Genomic DNA, 18,935 nt, shown 5'->3' on the forward strand with positions numbered 1-18,935 from the left:
GTGCAACAGTTAAGTGCCAACACTGATACAGAAATTGAAGACGAAATTGCTTCATTTGGGAACCACGTAAAGGCTCCACGTTTGAAAATACAAGCTAACATTTTAAGTCACTATGAAGTGATTCAGATGGATATGCGAGGAGCAACATGGGATGTCCAACCCAAGTTCATCTGAGGTATTCTCCTTTAAGAACTGCCTCGACCCCCGAACCAACCAACATCACAGAATGAAGACAATTGTCATTACATTTGTGACATAATTAGTAATAATACAATATAAGAAACTTAACCGTAACGTGAGCGACAGTTTTTGTTGTTTGTATGTTTTTCCTATTAAACTCAGTGCGTAACCAAACTGCTTTTGATTCAATCTGAAATAACTCCTGAAACTTTCTTCTTCTAATGATAAATGATTCTTTATTAACAGACAGAAAGACCCTTCTTCGCGTCTGGTTTTGAATATTGAACTCGTAGGTTTTCTTTCTTTCGCAACAAATAACACAGCAACACATCTTCTTCTTCTTCTTGGAGTAACCTTTTTAGAAGCATTTTTATACTCATTTTTCACAGAATATGTGCACGCGTCTCAACAAAACAAACACTTTGCCGCATGTCTCGGTCGTCACCTCAAAAGTGAGTGGCGGGAAGCTGCGATGAGTCCGTCTCTGTCGCGTGCAGCCAAATTGTACCTTAAGAAGACCCCATAAATATAACTGCAGGTGGTACATATAGTTACCACTGTGCTTCAAAGAGTTAAATGCATCTAAAAATATTTGAGACACGACCTGCAGTTTAACATTCCGTGATAAGAGAACTTTTCCATCACAGTGATCGTGTCGACAGCCATAAAATGCAGACGTCCTCTTCAGGAAATTCTGCCACGAGCTCTCGTACCGGATCCTGCCTGAAGCAAGAAATCGCCGCGTGAACCAATTACTTAGGTCAAGGCCAGCGGAAATCAGGCAGAGCCGTGCGTGAGACGACGCAGCTGCGATAATGATAAAACCTCCTCGTGATTATCTTTTTACAATTCAACGGATTACACAGCGTCGAATGAGAGGAAGACAATGAATAATGAATTAGAAAGGATGTGGAAGGAAGCGGTCGTGGCCTAATTTACGGTACCATCCCGGAATTTGCCTGAAGGGGCTGAGATAGCCGGGCTCTGAGCCGAGATTTTAACCCGGGACCTGCCGAACACGAAGCAGGCCTTTAACAGAACCCCGAGGATCAACAGAATCCTCCGTCTGTCCTAGTGCCAAGCCACACGGATCCAGTCCACGTACTCGCAACTTATTTCCATAAAACCAACCTCAATGGTATCCCCCATCTCCTTCTTGATCTTGCAAGTTGTCACTTTGCCAGAAACATCCTTGCTGTAAGTGAGATTTCAGCTTCTCACAGCGGCAAGTAATCTAGTAGAAACTGGCCGACGTTTCAGAGGTGCTTATTACCTACCATCATCAGGGCGATGAGTGCCCAATGATGCAGGAAGTAAGCACCTCTGAAACGTCGGTCAGTTTCTGCTGTATTATACGGCGCGACATCCCGGAGAATTTTCGTCTTAATATTGCAACTCTGACACCAGATTCAATCGACCTACGAGTCCAGTCCGTCGAAACCTTTCACTGCATCAGCACAGCTGAGTGCGATGATGAAACCATTAATTCATTTTATGCCAAGTACCCAATGTTTCATGCTTTTCAGCACAAAAGCATTCGTCCAAAACGCAAAATGTAGGCGTTTGTGACACTGCATAAATGTCACTGACCAAGTTTCGCGTCGTAGATAATCCAAACACAAGAGAATTATTGAACATACATTAACTTGAAAACATCCAAGTTTCCCAATTAAAATCTGAGGGCCCACAAAATTGAGCCATCGTAGGTTTAGCTTCATGAAATTCTGAGGTCATTATTCAGTCTTTGTATAAATGTATTCAAATACATTAGGACTGTTCTCGTCACGTTATAAGCTCTAGATTTGACTGCGAAAGAAACTATAGAACAGAATGCTTCGCTGGGCTATTCAAGAAATCTGAATCCATAGACTTCTGGAAAAGTATTCTAAACTTCCGTGGTTTGCCCTATTAGATCACAGCGCATGGAGCATTATATTTGTTATTGACGCTGAGAACCAAGCAACGAACAGGCATCGACGCGCGGCTTGGGAACTGGGCGCTGTGGAATGGGGTTCGTACTCGGCAGGTTACTGGTTTGAATCCAAGCCTGTATGCTCTGCTGTTGTACTTAGTTACTGTGTTTTATGCGGAAACTCTGGATAATAAAGACAGGTGGATGGACTTTCGGACAGGTAGATAGATAGAGATCTGCTCTGCCATAATCTTAAGCTCAGAGGGGGTTCGAAACATTTATTACATGAATAACCATCCCCTCATACATAAAAAGTAAAGATCGAAAGAGGTGTGTTATACATCTAACGCACAGTAAATTTTATTTCAACGACAATTAACATGAAACACCCTGTTTCAGCTCAACCTTCTTTTAAATGGGGGTGGAGTCGCATAGCGTGTGTCACCAAGCAAGCAACCACAGCTGCAGTTTTAGTAAGTTCACTGTGACAAGAAATTCAGGAACGCTAAAATTGTTGAAATAACACGCACGTTGCATTCTGCATTCATGGTCAGTTGCATCGTAACTCAGTAAAGTCCCAAAATTTAAAAAGTTTGCCTGCCGCATTTGAACGTTAAACAGTGAACGAAAGTTCTGACAGCGTACAGAAGCCTGTCGAAATAACCGGCTCTTTTTAAATTCTAAATTACGCATGTCTTTTGAAAATCAGTCACGAGGATGTGATAAAATAACTCCACCCCACAAAGTATTCTTGTACCCAATCGGTAAGTCTCCACAAACCTCTAATTAGATCACGTGGCTAATAAAATATGCTCGGTACGGAATGATTTTCTGGATATGGACACTTGTTCTCGAGTCTTAGCTCTGTCTTCTTCTTCTTCTTTTTATCTTTAAGTTTCATTTTTACGTCTCGGCCTCTTAAAGCCGGGTCCACACTGACGCTCACTGCCATAACATAACAGCGGAAGGCGAAAATGTGGACCCAGGTTTGTGCCCGAAATATTCAACACAGTAATGTCAACGAAATTGACCATGTTTCGCACCCATACCACACAACAGGCAAAATTAGTATTTTGTATACTTTAATCTTCAGGTTCTTAGAAATCAGACGGGAAGACAAAATATTTTGAACTGAGAAGTAGCAAGCATTTCCATAATTTAATCTCCTCCTAACTTCCTCATGAGCATCATTTTGAATCGTTATTGTTTTTCCCAAGTATTTGAACTTTGTTACACTTTCAAAGGATTTATGAGCCACCTTAATGTCTGTCGCGTACATCGCGGTGTTCGCTACGACGTGGCTGGTCGCACACTGCGTCCACTCCCTGAGAGCGACGTAGCTGGTGGGATATTTCGGGTTTTTGATGGGTTGTCTCAGGGATTCTTAATTAGCTAAGCGAATCGGTAGGCATGGACTCGAGTCTCATTTGGTGTCACGGCCAGTTCATAACCTGCGTGATCGTTGATCTAGAAATGTTGATCCCGCGTCTCGCAGTCCAATCCTTGATGCCTTATGATCCACGGCGCATGCTTGAGATGGCTCCCTCGCCCCTTCCGGGTCTCCCACTGGGGCTTTATTCTCATGGCCTTGTTTCCGTCGGTCTCTCGACTGGCAGTTGTTGACATCGCTCGGTTCATCCGTGTCTTCAGAGTCCTGTTCTGTCCTGGTTGTGACGCGAGGCTATGACGTCATTTACTAACCCACGTGGTATTACCACCTGATCGGGGCAACGACCTCCCGCTCGCCAATGTAGTAAGCCATATTTGTCAAGGTAGAACTGACCTTTGTCAAAGTTATTTCTACAGACGCTGACGAAAACTGTCGCTTTGCAGCTTTTGCCATGTTTTCCCGACTCAAGGGGTCGTTTTCGAGGGTCGCGATGTGTCGACTTAGGGCGTCTACATGCTGGATAGACTATCCTGGGTGGAAATCGAACTCCGCTAATCTGAGAGACCATCTCATTAACCGGGAGTTGGTGTCTGAGAATTTCTTTAGATAAACCCAAAGACTACAATCACGCAACAATTTTTACCCACTTCTGTCTTCCTTTTTCTCTCTCTCTCTGCGAACTTGGCCACAACGAATTCTAGTAACGAACCCAATAAACTACGTATTCAGCGGGAGAAGGGCATAAGTGATCGAACCAGAATCCGAATCTACCACACGCCTCGTAGCCGAAGAGGATGACCTCGGCAGTTCGAGACCCAGCGGATTTTTACAGTAGTATTAAGTTCTAGAAATAAGAGGGCAGAAACGGGTTTGGTTTTGTATGCTTTACCTTCCCGATTTCTGCCCGCTAAAAAATTGGATAGATCGTTCTAAATGGCGTGAAAGTCGAAAGTAACTAAAAATTCTTAAAAATTCCGAAAAAATTTGAAGTAGACATAGCTGCAGAGCTCGACCGTCGATGTACGACGCACCGTTGGACTTGCCTTAAAAATAAATAAACATCACGTACAAGCAGCTTGCCGTGTCTCGTTTGTGTGCGGTAGTTGGCTGCCTGTGTTCTGAGTCAAAGTCACACGGTGCGTAATATCTGACTGGCTAACTTCTTCGGTGCGTGCTACTTTCCGCGTTGCCTGACAGCACAAGTCCCTCGGCGATACCGACTACATAAGAATAAAATTTAGAATATATATACGCATGTGTATATAAATATGCATATATATGTATTTGAGAGAATAAGAAATTTTGGTAGAATCAAAAAAGAGTAAAAACATAATATAATAAGAAATCACATAAAGTACGTCGCCGTGGCTTCTGTGTGTGTGCGCGCGAGTGCGGTGCATGCTACTTGGTCGGTCGAGTTCCGAGTCAATGTCCGGCGGTGCGTCGTAGTCAGCAGGTCCCGTTCTGAGGCAAAGTCAGACGGCGCGCGGTAGTTTTCTGTTTTGCTTGGCACCACAAACCCCTCGGCGATACCGACTTCGTAAGAATAAAAAATAACAATATATATGCATACATACATTTTTATGTACGTATTTATATATATTTATTAATAAGTGAAAGTGCGCTGTCACGGGGAGGCTGCCCGTGCCTCTGGCGGCAGATTGCTAGAGGACAACTGCGTCTCTATCTCAACCACACCCTCCCCTTCCAACTCACGTGACATGTGACGGACGACCTTGAGATCATCACAAGGAAACCCAGACAATGATTAGGAGAGAAATGCATCTGGGGTAATGACAGAACATCATTTAGAAGTGGTGGAATGATACTGTAGGTGCTAAGGAGCTAGTTACTATGAGAAACTGGCAGGGTGCTGGGGCCACCAACCTTGTCGCAAATACTTAGAGTGGACGTGGGGATTCCCCACTAAGTAAAGGAGAGCCACCTAAATGTTTTACCTTGAGGAAACATCTCTCCATGACACCAGCAGCAGCAATCTCAATGTAACAAGTAGAAACAGAACAAAATAAAGAAAGCAATTCTACAAAACAATATTTTGTATCCGACATTACGTCATTAAACAGTTTCACGAGACGCGGTTTTCGTGCACGCTGATTACTGAATTGACAGCAATTTCTGATTGAGGTCACAATGTTTATTAAGATCCCGGGACCCCTTCAACATGATAATCGTATGCTGATTGACTACCCAATAACAAGACCAATAAAACGCGCAACAAACAAAACTACGTTCTACCTCCAAGATTCAAACGCAAAGGAATCTTCACTCGCAGACAGCTCGAACACAAACATCCGGCAAAAGAGCTGTACCACTTAAAGTCCTCTCCCTTCCATTTCAGCGCGGATTCTTACAGTAGAATTAAGTTCTAGAAATAAAAGGAGGGCAGAAATGGGTTTCGTATTGTAAGCAAATTACTAAAAAGTATATAAAGAAAAATAGATATATCTTTAAAAAAGGAACATGCAAACACCAATCAATCAACCCCACCTCCAAGACTCAGGCTCCGGTCGGGGTTACGACAAGTAAAAGAAAAACAGAACTATATGACTTCGATCACTCGGTCCAAGAATCCTCCTCTGCCCGGGACACACAGACTGTCCGCCCTGCTGGCCTTGAAGCCACCTGCGCCAAAGAACGTCGAGAGGGGGAGATAGGCCACTTCGAGTCAATGAGCTCGCACCTTCCATTTTCAAAAGACAAATTTTCTCATTCTCACTACAAACCCATTCACAAGTTATCACTTCTAATATACGTCACGACTGTGAAACAAAAAGTAACCTCCCTATCTCTCTACCTTTCTTTTCTCTTCCCCGACACAAATGCAAAAACAAACAGCATTCTGATGGCGCAGTTGATTGAACATGTACTTTTGTTCTGGGGGCACACCACTCAGGCAGCATTGCTAAACTAGCATCCCTTCTGTGAAAACCCCAAATCCTACAAGCCATATAACATTTCACAGAAGTCACCACTCCTTACCATGAAAAGGACAAATCCAACTCGGAATGAAATCATCACAATCTGTGATCTGCCAATGTGTTTTGTGTAGCGTGTGGCACATATGAATTTTTTAATACTGTACCACCCTGCATGGACAGAGTTCATTCAAATACAGCTTATGACATTCAAGAAAATATTGTGAATTTAATCCATCTTATATAGATAGATTAAAATGCCAGCTGAGTTAGTTGCTTGGAGTGTACAAAATCTACAGGTGCTCTGACCCAGAATTTATTGATTCAACAGTTTCAGTTATGACAGCATTTGGACACAATTTTACTAAACTGGCGTATATCGATAATTATTATCCTGCTTGTAAAAAAAATTGCATTTGCTGATAAATACTAATGACATTTCACACATCCAACTATTGTATCAGCCATAAGATTATGGAAATAATATATAAATCATTTTATAATGTAGCTAATTCTGGATAATGTGTTTCCCTACATTCCCTAAATTATTTAAAGTGAAGAGTATGAAGTCTAGAGGTCTCTTTTACAAATGATGATTTTACTCATGCACATCTAGGCATTAATGCCAATGCTATTTCAAAACATTTTAAAAGCACTGAATTACTAATTAAAGAAATCCCTGGAAAGAGAGTGTCTGGAATTGATTCTACATATTGCATTAATAATGGAATTCTATGCACAAGAAATAATTATGTCAACCACATCACTGAAAATGTTCCTAACAGTCCTGGCAAACACTTATCTCACATTTTCACATTAAAATATTAAAAAGGCCATTCACTTGTTCATAGCCTACTATGTACATGTACTTCTATACAAAGCAGAGAAACAGAATTCTATATACAGTGACAAAATTAATAACCAAAACAGATGTAAAGTTACTAGAACATTATAGCATACTTCATAGTCTTAATGAAGTTCCAGTTCATTCCGAGTAATGTGATTAATATTATTCTTCTATGTGAAACACTCGAGCATAAATAAAATTGTGGAATCATGTTTGGCATGAAAGCTGCACAATGCCAGTCTGCTAAACATCATAGAAGAGCGATGCCAGTGGATAGCGGATTATAAATGCAAGAACGCTGCAAAGAACCTGCAACATAATGCCAGAAATCAAGTACAATGCATGATCATTTGTTACTGCAAACTGGTAAAAGCAAGAACAGCAAAATTACAGCTCCAAGAAGATTAATAAAAGTATATGTGAAGCTTATATACGGAACCGAAGGGCGTTAAGTAATGGAATTGAAAAGACACACATGTTCAAACACTGAAATCAACTCAAACTTCAAAACATCTCTGTGTCTGAGTTTTCTTGGTCTGTGAGACAGTGTTCAAGCACTTAAAACACGATTAGGCTAAAATAACATTTTTTTTCACACAACAAATAATATATTAAATATTCAGATACCTGTTTTCATACAATGACATCATCATCCTTGGGCTGTTCATATATTTTCCGTAACATGCAACTGCTTAATTGTTTATATCATACCTCCTTAATGGAACTGTTGATAAATAATAAACTCATGCCACATACCACATTCAGAAAATAAAAAGCTTCAGAGCACATACAAACCTGGATAGCAAGCAAGATGGTGGTGAGTGTTGCCTCATGTGTAGGTCCATTCCGAATCAGCACAAAGTTGATGAGTGTGAGATTATTGCATTCAACATACGTCTCCTTGTCATTTGTGCAGTACTTTTTTTCTTCCCAGTGGACCAAGTGTAGTACTTTCAACGCCGTCATACTCAATTTACCGAGATAATTTAAATCTGACATCTTGAATCTGGTAACACTGGCTTCCAGCTTGTCCGTTCGAATGTCGTAACTTGGCGCAGAAGAAATGTATCATAGTAAACATTAAGCAATATAGATGTAACTACACAGATATTTAGCATAAACTGAAAATTCAAAACTAACAGGAAATGTGTCACACAAATGTTACAACAGACACACAATCTAAAATTAGATGGTTCATGTAGCTATGTTATTCCAAGCTTGCACAGTAAAAATATAGGTTAAACACAAATGATCCGAATGGTTTCAGACACTTACATGATAAAAACTAAACAACAGACAAAAATGGAACTTACACCACTGGAAGGAATATATCAGACTTCAAAAGAGTTTGTGGGAGAAATGATGCATCTCCAATGATAGCTACTTGGAGCACGACTATTGACACGGAAGTAAAATGGTGACTCGACTCAACACAAAAAATGCTTTGTTAGGTTGAATCACCATTTTACTGTCATGACAACAGTGGTCAACACTCAGCTCCCTGTTCTCCGTCACCCTCTATCTTCTTCCCATAACAGAAGACCAATTTTCATTCTCATACAAAACATGTACACTTTCAATGGTCACTCCACTAACCTTGGCAAACGATGTCTTGGGCAGGGCACCAGATGGAAGAGTTGCGGAACAGAGTACACAAAGTTGATAACTTGAGGCAGGAAGAAAAGAAGCATTGTCTTGCTGAAGTGGCCTAAGATTCCAACTACGGCAAATGTCATGCCAGAGAAGTAGCAGAATGTATCTCCAACAAACACTCTTGAAGGATACCTGTTCCAATACATAATCACTTCAATTAGTAGTAATGGAAGGGAGAAAAATCCTGCTATATATCCATTTGTCAAATCAATATATATCATCTTACTTCCCACACATGACATATTTCTTTGACTTTAGAAATATACAACCACCAGTTCCTTGACACTGCATAACCACCTCCAAACAGTCTGACGTTACTTCAACCCAGCTCACATTAGTGAGCCTTAAGATACCTTGGGATGCAGTGGTGATAAACCCTCATTCTTTAATACTAGGAAATAACTTTATTAAAAACAGAGTTTCAGTTTGTGGCACATAATCTAAAACTCAAAATGCCAGTTCCTTTAGCAATACCAAAATTAATTCAATTTATTTTCTTGTTCTGACCAAAAATATTGCCTGCCTATAACAGAACAACTGAAGCTCATATTGTTACACATCAACTTTTGGAAAATGTGTGTGTGTGTGAGAGAGAGAGAGAGAGATAAACAGCTCCTGTTGTGAATGTAGTTCATATATATATAGACACACACACAAACACAAAGTGTCCTAACAATAGCTTTAAGTCACATTGTAAATTGCCATTCAAATGAGTTTGTGAGGCCATTTATACATAACTAAGTCATGCTGTGACCTCAGGCAATTACGGTCACAAAACCATTTACTAATGGCCTTGCAAACCTGGAAGAAAATGCTTGTAATGACAATTCATGGTTGTTACTTCAACCTGATTTAGAAATGTAGTCCTATTTTCATTCTTTGAAAAGTTAGAATAATGAATAATAGTAATAAAACAAATAGATTCAACACCTCAAGCAACATCACTCGGTATCATTTCTTTTGTGCTGCTATAAAACACTTAAGTAGTCCACATTCTCACAAATTGTTAATTTGGGATGTATTTTAAGTTTATACTTCAATCTCCTTCTTGGACTACCAAGTGGAGATCTCCTCTCAGAATTCTGTATGCATTTATTATTCCTCCTCCTGAGCTATGTGACTGGCCTGATAACTTTAATTTATATACTCTATAAATAGCAAATAACCCATTACTATATGAAGTGTTATTGCCACACCTGACACCACATTATCCATCACTTTTTCATCAAGTTCTTATACAGCTGCAATACTCTCAATCAACAACCTCTGATGAGCCAATTTCAAAATGGTGAAAAACTAAAATCTCAATGTGAGAGTGAGGTTTTCATGGCAGTAAGAAGTTCAATTGTGGTCTCGTTGTGTAGTCTTTGTCGGCATTTACTGACCTTCCGAAGTATAAGTCTTTTAGGTACTCATTTATCATAAGGGTAGATGTTTTAAACTGAGGATGCAGGCAGCATGCTCCTCTGAAATACTGATAACGCAAAAATTACATGTTATTAGTTATAAACAATCCAAACTGGTTTTTCAATTTATACCATGAATCTACATAAATAAGCTATCTTGGTGAAGTATAAAAGTGCGAATTCTCGTCTTGGTAGGCAAATGTTAGTGTTCTATGAAACAAACTTAACATGTCACACGTCACACCTTATAAGGCTTCATGAACACGCAACTGGGAACTCCATTGCATTAGCATCAATGGAGTGCGCGCGCAAAAGAATAATTTAGCAGACGACAGACAACTGTGCCAAGAGTTTTGGGTGGGCTCATACTGTTAGAACAATGACCTGCAAGATTTGTAAAGTAATATTTATAATAAATGTATTACAGAGTGGATTTTAAATTATGTATGCTCTGGATATTGCTTGTGCTTCAGGTTTTGTTGGTGATATATTATTTGCTTATGGCTCCTGCATCGTACGTGTTCGAGTACTCTACACCGACACCAAAAGAACACGAATTTTCATTATCCAGCAACTATAAACCATATTCGGTAAAGTTTGTTGCCCCAAGCATCGCAAAGGCTGTGTCACGACGCAAAGAGTGGCAGGGATACCTTACAGAAGCAGATCGTGTGATATTACCAAATATTGTACTCAGTAGTTATTTTGTTAAACTGAACAACGAAAGTGTTTGTTTTGTACCAGGAACAGACATAGGTTACACAAAGAAACAGCATGTAAGTATTACTACTCAACACTTTAATTTATTACCTTATGTCACTTTGAAATGCGATTTATTGCAGTAGGCAGTTACATCGATCCTTTGAGGTCATGTTCGAATGGTTACATTGTGATTACGAAAAAATACCCATCGACAATAAACTAGGTACGCCATGCAGATCGCAAAGGAATACCTTTTGAAAGACTGAAAGGTTACAAAAATCTTTTCGGTGGAATTTTATAAACGGGGTGCCAATTCTAATGTCTCACATTCAAAAAAATAACCAGAAAATGACGTCAAACCACCAATACAGCCACTTTAAAATTATTTATGAAATGCTGGTAAGTTTAAAATTGTAAAGAGTTTATGTAAAATCCGAACGCAAATCTTCATATGTTATATCCTCATGTGGCCAAAAACACACATAATTCTGCCCCACCCCCCACACACACAGAAAAATAAATGTAAATGACTAATACACAAGGGCCAAAGAACATAAGAAAAAATATTCTCTTTTTTTCTGGGCATATAAAATGAATCCGTCTTGCACAATATTCCTGAACTGTGGTACACCTCTGTTCACAACATGCCTAGGGCCACCTGATTCACGTGTTCAGGTATTCACAACAGAAGTTGTAAAAGATGACAACTGTTGCTCAACTCACAAGAAATTGAATTATTTCATTTGTAAAACCAATGTGCCCAGAGGTATCTCAACAAGACGATTTACTTAAGAATCAGTCATGATGAAACAATGTTCCCTTCTGCATGCTCTGACAAACACTATGAGGACCTTACGCCTTTCATACACACCTCCACTGAAATCTGTCACTCCATAAACTTCCCCATCTTCTTCACAAACCATACATACAATTACAACATAGATGAATGGCTGAGAAAAGAAACTATTCAGTATGCAACCTCGATGTTCTGTTTATTAGCCAGGGGCTTCAGTGTCTTCACAGACCAGATAAGCACTGGCATAACAGGTGCTTATCTAGCCTGTGTGCTTAACAATGTTCTTTTTCTTCATATCAAGCAACTTAAATAGATCTCTCTAACTCTGACTGTCCTGTTACTAAACAAAAAGAGTGAAATGGTTTGACACAAAAAAAGGAATTGTGCATCAGCCGCTCTGAAAAGTACCGTATGTTAAAGTTCTGTAAACACCTTCCTTCTTATTGACCAGGTTTTATACTAAAAATTACACTGACTTTCAGAGAGACTTAACACTTCAGCTTTTAATGGCTGATAACAAAAGGGATGTAATTAATTGTTGCATTGTGCACTGTTTCAGGCAGATCACATGGATCATACAAAATGCGAATGTAAAAGAGGTTGGCATGGAAAAGACTGTGGCCAACCAGAAGTGATCTGGCGTGCTTTCATTGCATCCCGTCAAAAAATTTCCCCCAGGAGACGGAGGAAACCTCGCAGAATTATTCACGGTTTTCCAATTACAGGCCTAGAAACAACACTGGCTGAAATTAAACTCCATGAATTGTCTCATGTTGTCGATTGCTTTGTTGTAGGAGAGTCAAACCATACAGCAACAGGACATTTCAAACCCTTTTACTTCAAGCAAAAACTTCATAAGAAGGGCTTTATCTCCGAAGACATTCGGCACAAACTTCTTTACATTCCACTGACCAATTCCCTGCGTAGTAACAACAAAGGGCTGAATTACAGCAGTACCTACAGTAAGAGTTTAAGACAGCAACTCTGGCAAAGGGGGCAAGCCACACTAACAAATTTAAGATCAGATGACCTATATATAGACTCTACTGATGCATATGAAATTACTAATCCAAAAGCATTGCTCTTCTTCAAGCTGTATGATGGCTGGCCTTTGCCAGTTGCATTCAGATTGAGGTGGTCTGCATATGGCTTTTTCTGGCAACATCCAAAACGGACTATCATAACACCTGGTGCTTATACAATAGGAATTATGGAAGATTTATTCCGTAGTAATCCGTCAAGAATTCCGGGTTATCTCATCCCAGGTGTGGAAGAACCTGGAGAGAGATCAGTGTATGAACTCGTTGTGGGAGACTTGAACCACTATGGTGGCTGGTACTGCAGCTGGTGCCTTGAACCGAATGATATTTTGACCATGCTGCAATGGGCCCCTCATGATAACAGCCCAATAGACTGGGACAGAATGAGTGGCAAGAAGATAGATATAACCTACGTAGAAGATCTAGTTGGCACAGGGTTGTGGCTTGATGGTGTGACAGCCCTTATCAGGAAATCCCAGCATGGAGATTTGTACTTTGCCCCTGACTATGTTGCAAACAATACATGGAAATATGACTTTCTGTATACTAACTTCTACAGCAAACTTGATTACTACAATAACTAACGATGACTGCAATAGTAGGTGTTCAGTTGATACTAAGTAATGTTTTTTCTCTTACGAATGCTGTCAACAACTACATATTGATTCTTGTGACTCTGAAATTACTCCACAGCAAGGTAATTTCAAGTCACTAATCATTTCTCATCTGATACAGATCATGGCCAAAATTTGATAATTTCTCAATTTGTTCAGATGTCACTTACAGAATCCATTCTAAAAAATCACATGTCCTCCCACAGAGGTCATGCTTAAGCAGTCAATAGAGAGCTGCATAAAGAATTGATAATTTCAAAGCAAGAAAATTTCTGCTGTTTAAAACGTTTATTATACTGCATGCCGAAACATCAACATTTATGTTCAAACTACATAATGCTCTGACGGACCAACCGACCACATGGTTTCCTCATTCAAATTAACTTATTTCAGTTTTAGAACATTTACCAGTCTCCACTAAATGATGTACCATACAGTGAAAGAATAGCAGACTAGAAAAGTCCACAGCCAATATGTAGAACCATGCAGTCTGGTAAAAGAAGGTCCTTGCTGCCTTCACCATCACACTGATTATGGAGGCAGCAAGGACCTATGAAATGTTGTTAAACTTCTACAAGACTACACTGCGCTACGACCCAGAAGACAGCCATCTTCATACTGACCACTGTTAATAACTTTAAGTCCTACTAAATAATCACCATTTATGGAAGCTGAAGGTTCACTGCTGTGTTCATGGGGTTCCAGTGCTGCACCCTGTCCTAAATCAGATTAATGCAGTCCACATTTTCACCCCATTTCTTAAAGACCCACTTCAAAAACAACCTGTTTTCTATGCCAAGGTCTCCTAAGTGGTCTCTTCCCTTCACGATTTCTCATTGTTCCCATATGAGCCGTATGCTCCATGGTTCTCAACCATTAATTAAATTTTCCATACCTTAGGGATGGCACAGCACATAAGTAATATTAAATCAGGTGGTGTGCTTCAGCAAATTGTAAGTTACAAAAGCAAGTGCTACCTCTACAGTAGTTTATACGAGAATGAGACTGTTATTCAACATTATTACAACACTGCCAGTTTTAGGTTTGTATCCATCGTGTGACCCTTGGTTTGGTATTAATCTGAAGTCCTGTTTTAAATGTTGGTACCATGTTCACATAAACAATATCTTTTATCTGGAGCAGAATCCAAACAAGCTTGCGAGTGGCCCAGGATGTGCAGAAACATTATTTGGTTTGTATGCCCAGTGATCACAGCGGGGGAGTCGACATACCTCGACCCCAAAGCCGTGCCTGGACAAAGTTCTGCGTAACTTCCACCAACAAGCTTGTTTGGTAACTACTGCCAACTCTCACATTGATTCTGTAACAGTTATTTGAATATTGACACACTATGTTTTAAAGTATTTTAAGATATGTTTCAGTATTAAGTTTTCTTTTGTACACTTTAATGTTAATGTTCAAGCACAAGCCTACAACCACATCAAAGTTTGTGAGCTCTCGCATACATATCCAAAACCTTTTGTATTGCTACTCTGAAAATAATAATTGCCGATCGATAACGTTTCCTTACAACTGTGTTTCTTGTATGTATTTTCCCATTCCTTATGTGATTTGCACCAAAGATAGAGCGGAAGTATTTAAATGGAGTAAAAACAAATAACTTAATAACAAGGGCTTCAAATGAGACATCCAACTTCTTTTTCAGAGAACCTCAAATCATAAAATTCCTTTCTGTTCTACCTTCAAGTACTGGTACTATTACTGACTGTACAGTCCATATGCACTTTCATACTTTTGAAACAAATTCAGAACCTACTCTGATTTGGATTTAACAAGCTTTAAATCCATATAGATAATCAATATAAACCTTTTCCTTCAAAGTTGGCACGCATGCATGCATCAACTAAAGAAACAAAAGAACAAAGAAGTTGTTTCCTTATAACCCCAGGAAAATTACACCAAACATTTATATGTTATTACTGTCCATCTTTAGACAACAGATTATAATTTAATGCGCAGGCAACTCTCGGTTTAGGAACCCACCTTCAGCCTCCCATCCCCTTCTCCCTAAACCTGAAACGTGTCATATGTGTATTAAATAGTATGAAATTAAATGATAATCTGTTGTGTAAAGGCAGACAATAAACACATATAAGTTAATCTTCACAACAGTACAATCTTACATTACAAATGTTCAAAAATATGATGGTGTGAATAATTTCTGGCAGAGCTAAAATACAATTTAATATTGGTGGGAGCACAGTATTCTTCACATCCCCAAGCGTAAGCTAGAACACACAAAAATCTACATCCAGATCTGTTCACGGATGAAACCTACAATCCTCTGAATAAGAATCCAGCATCCTTCCCACACAAAAGACTTGCATGAACAGCGCTTCATATACCAAATCAAAGACATGACACATAAAGTAGGCATATCTCATGCATTTACTTTAAATGTAATTTATCAAATGTATTGATATAGGGTTTGAATATGAGTAATATTCAGGCTGCATTTGATCTGCTGAAATTTTTCATTCATGTTCAGAATGAAAAGTCATAACAGATAAAACATTCCACTGAAAACAAAGTTACAATAAATATAGGAAATTCCTTAATTTTAAAAGTGTCTGAACTTGTACTTGACGAGCTTAAAAAAAACTCAGTATCTCCATTTAGGATCCTACTAAGTCATCACCCTGATGCCATGAAAACCTCAAATTATACTTGACGACAGTTCTGTTCATCCTCTACAAGTTACTGCCAGGACCAAAGTACTGGACTGATACTTACCAGTTGTGTTGTAATAACGCAATGGATGTAGCTATATAAGGCAGCATGAAGTAGAGTGAAAACTGATGTGCTTTCCACAAGTCGCCACCCACTTCAATTATGTTAAACACGGTGATGGACGCAGCTATTACAACAGACTGACCCACTTCCAGTCCATTCACGCCTGCTAATATATTGATGGCATTGGTGCAAAACACTGCCAGCATGCCCATGTACACATAGTACAGAATTCCTAGGGACCAAAATTAAAAAAGCATATTAAAGGTTTAAACTACGGCACATGTATCAGTGACTCAGGAGATGACCCACAACGTAAAGGAACACGATGAATCCTGCATGTTCACCACCTAATTGACTCTCGAAGTAGAGGAAGCAATCCAATTGTGATTTCATCCTTATTTTACAAACTTGTACATGAACGGGAATCCGATCTTACTGACACGTCAGAACCGGCACAACCACTCGCCGAATAAAACTGTTGTGAATTAATAAAATCAAGTCTGAAGAAAACACTTCCCATTGCTTCATGCATTACCAGATTTTCTCTAGACACACAAGATATCACCTGGTCCTCACAGTGAATTTTCTTTGCATACAATAAATTACGTAATAATAGAGTTAGATCAGTTCTACATAAAAGCATAGGAAATCAGAAGATATTTGAGAAAAGACAGTATGTGGTACAGTCAACTATTTATGAACATTTTCAACAGAAACCAAACACCACACAGCTCACGTCAGTCTTGGTGTCTGAGCATACAAAAAAATTCTATAAATATATAGAAAACACTGAAGAGACCAAAATCTGTTTGGGTAGATGAATTTTATTTTTGGAACCGGGCATACAAAAAAAATCAGATACATTCCAGGATTACATCTTTCTGCACTGTGCACTTGAAATGATGAAACCTGATGCTGGGGGCAGAAGTATCAAACTTATCATTAAATTATTCTCACAGAGAAAGCAGGTGTGTGACAGGACAATGCTTGTCATGAAAGTATTAGCTCCTAGGGAAATTCCAGCGTTAAAATCATTGTTAAGGAGAACACTCTGCGCAAGGTGAGGTCTAGACGTGCTAGAGCCCAAAATAATTCAATTTTCCAACAACAGTTAATAGCTTACCTAGACTAATGGAAAATCCAAACCATGGTCTGAAAGGTTTAGGAATTATAATGGTAGTTGAATTAAAATTAACATAATAGACCATCAAAAGTGGAAGAGATGATATAGTAGGCAGCAACAGCTTGTGCCTCCATCTCAAGTCTAGAACATCGTCTGCAAAACCCAGGAGAAGCATGCAGCAAATTGACAGCAGAGCTGATAACAGCTCAACAAACTGAAACAATAGGAAACAACTGTAAAACAACATTTGTTCAGGTAGGAGATGCAGTCACCATCTAAATAAACCAAATTTCTGTTCTTGAAGTCCTGGAAGGTTCAAGACCAGTTTTGCCCTATGCAAACTTATTAGAAAGCAAAGATAAAATGTCACAAAAACAAAGTTTTGGAGAAAATGTTTCCAAATTCACTACATGGGCATCCCCTACTTGCTACCAACATAATCCATTGTCACTGGGATGACTGTTTTGTCAAGCTGGTATGTAATTAATAAATAAAATTACAACAATCTAATGACACAATCCATATGCAATTCAGTGGGACTAAATTTCCAAGACCGATTATTTAATAACTATAAAGTGTTACCCTTTTGCTCATTTAAATGCAATTCACACGCCATGTAATGTGACTTTTGAAATAGGATAAAAGGGGTTAATTCCCAAGAAGTGTACCACATATGGCTGCTGAAATAGCGATGCTCTCTTACTTCGGTATTATAAGTACCCATCAAGCATACCTCATCATGGGGAAAATCTGCATTCTTCAGTATAGACTGACTGAATGGAACAGGAATGAAGATAAAAAGTGTGATTAAGAAAACACATCCTGTTACAACACCTAAAGCTTCTGGTCTGCAAAAAAAACACATTAATTAACATTCAATAATAACAACAGTTATTAACTCTCAAGGTACAACTTTACAGCATAACCCTGGATAAGTTGGAATCGTCTGTCTACAGCTCTTAATGGTAAATAATACCAAAACTGACCGGTTAAGTGACTGTCATAGGCTAGAATAGTAATACTGCATCTTAGTAACTATATATAAATAAAGTCTGGATTAACAAATAGCTGTAAGTGGGCACTATTGTATTGTTACTTCTACATAATACTTGCATCTTTTCTTTTCTACTTTTACTCATATCCACACCATACAAATCTGCTTTAACAAACATATCTTTAAAACGTGGTATAATTCTTAATGTAACTACATATGCCACTACTGACAGCATACTGTTCACAAGAACAGGGAACCACATTTTAATGATTGTGCCTAAATTTTCGAGAAACGCACACGTATACGCGGTACAAAGTCAATGATGAAGGAAATCATTTGAACGTGTTCTACACAAACTCTTTCCACACGTCACAATGCCTTCGCAATTCATCGTTCCAGACCACATTCGACTTTAATAAAATTCTACACATTGGTTAAATTGCCTGCACTGATGTGTACCACCTTACACACCAAACACAACAAATATTTTGTATAGTTTGGATAAAGTTTCAAGATCACTTCAGATCCTTGAATTAAAATTATTAAGTTTTACACTATGGAATGAATGAAAGTTTCAATGTCACGTCC

General features: G+C 39.0%; 2 protein-coding genes across 4 annotated transcripts in view; one reads left to right on the plus strand and one right to left on the minus strand.

The window, feature by feature from the left end:
• Positions 1-2,344: 2,344 nt before the first annotated feature.
• Positions 2,345-18,935, minus strand: part of Alg7 (Alg7 dolichyl-phosphate N-acetylglucosaminephosphotransferase) — a 110,342-nt gene continuing 93,751 nt past the window's right edge. Inside the window, exons 1-7 of one of the 3 annotated variants that reach the window (XM_022060980.2) lie at positions 18,467-18,909; positions 18,087-18,201; positions 17,354-17,567; positions 16,231-16,462; positions 8,862-9,050; positions 8,061-8,313; positions 2,345-7,574 (exon numbers count right to left, since the gene is read on the minus strand). In XM_022060980.2, coding sequence (XP_021916672.1) covers positions 7,509-7,574; positions 8,061-8,313; positions 8,862-9,050; positions 16,231-16,462; positions 17,354-17,567; positions 18,087-18,201; positions 18,467-18,609 — 1,212 coding nt within the window. In that variant the 5' untranslated portion in view covers positions 18,610-18,909 and the 3' untranslated portion in view covers positions 2,345-7,508. Of the gene's footprint in view, positions 7,575-8,060; positions 8,314-8,861; positions 9,051-16,230; positions 16,463-17,353; positions 17,568-18,086; positions 18,202-18,466; positions 18,910-18,935 lie in introns of those variants that run through there. The other 2 variants (XM_087349303.1, XM_087349304.1) reach the window with 2 other exon arrangements.
• Mgat3 (beta-1,4-mannosyl-glycoprotein 4-beta-N-acetylglucosaminyltransferase) lies at positions 10,606-15,009 on the plus strand. Its single transcript, XM_022060946.2, has 2 exons — positions 10,606-11,100; positions 12,382-15,009. The coding sequence occupies exons 1-2, from the start codon at positions 10,741-10,743 to the stop codon at positions 13,444-13,446; spliced, it is 1,425 nt and encodes a 474-aa protein (XP_021916638.1). The 5' UTR covers positions 10,606-10,740; the 3' UTR covers positions 13,447-15,009.

Source organism: Zootermopsis nevadensis, unplaced genomic scaffold, assembly GCF_977971745.1.
Source record: "Zootermopsis nevadensis isolate Lab colony 2312 unplaced genomic scaffold, Znev_1.0 Znev_ptg000016l, whole genome shotgun sequence".
NCBI classification, from domain to species: Eukaryota; Metazoa; Arthropoda; class Insecta; order Blattodea; family Termopsidae; genus Zootermopsis; species Zootermopsis nevadensis.

What these genes read in the sequence shown, in the direction of transcription:
- Mgat3 (XM_022060946.2), top strand. Translation starts at nt 10,741, where the DNA reads ATGTATTACAGAGTGGATTTTAAATTATGTATGCTCTGGATATTGCTT. An exon ending in GTTACACAAAGAAACAGCAT is followed by an intron (nt 11,101 to 12,381) that starts GTAAGTATTACT and finishes GCACTGTTTCAG; the next exon opens with GCAGATCACATGGATCATAC.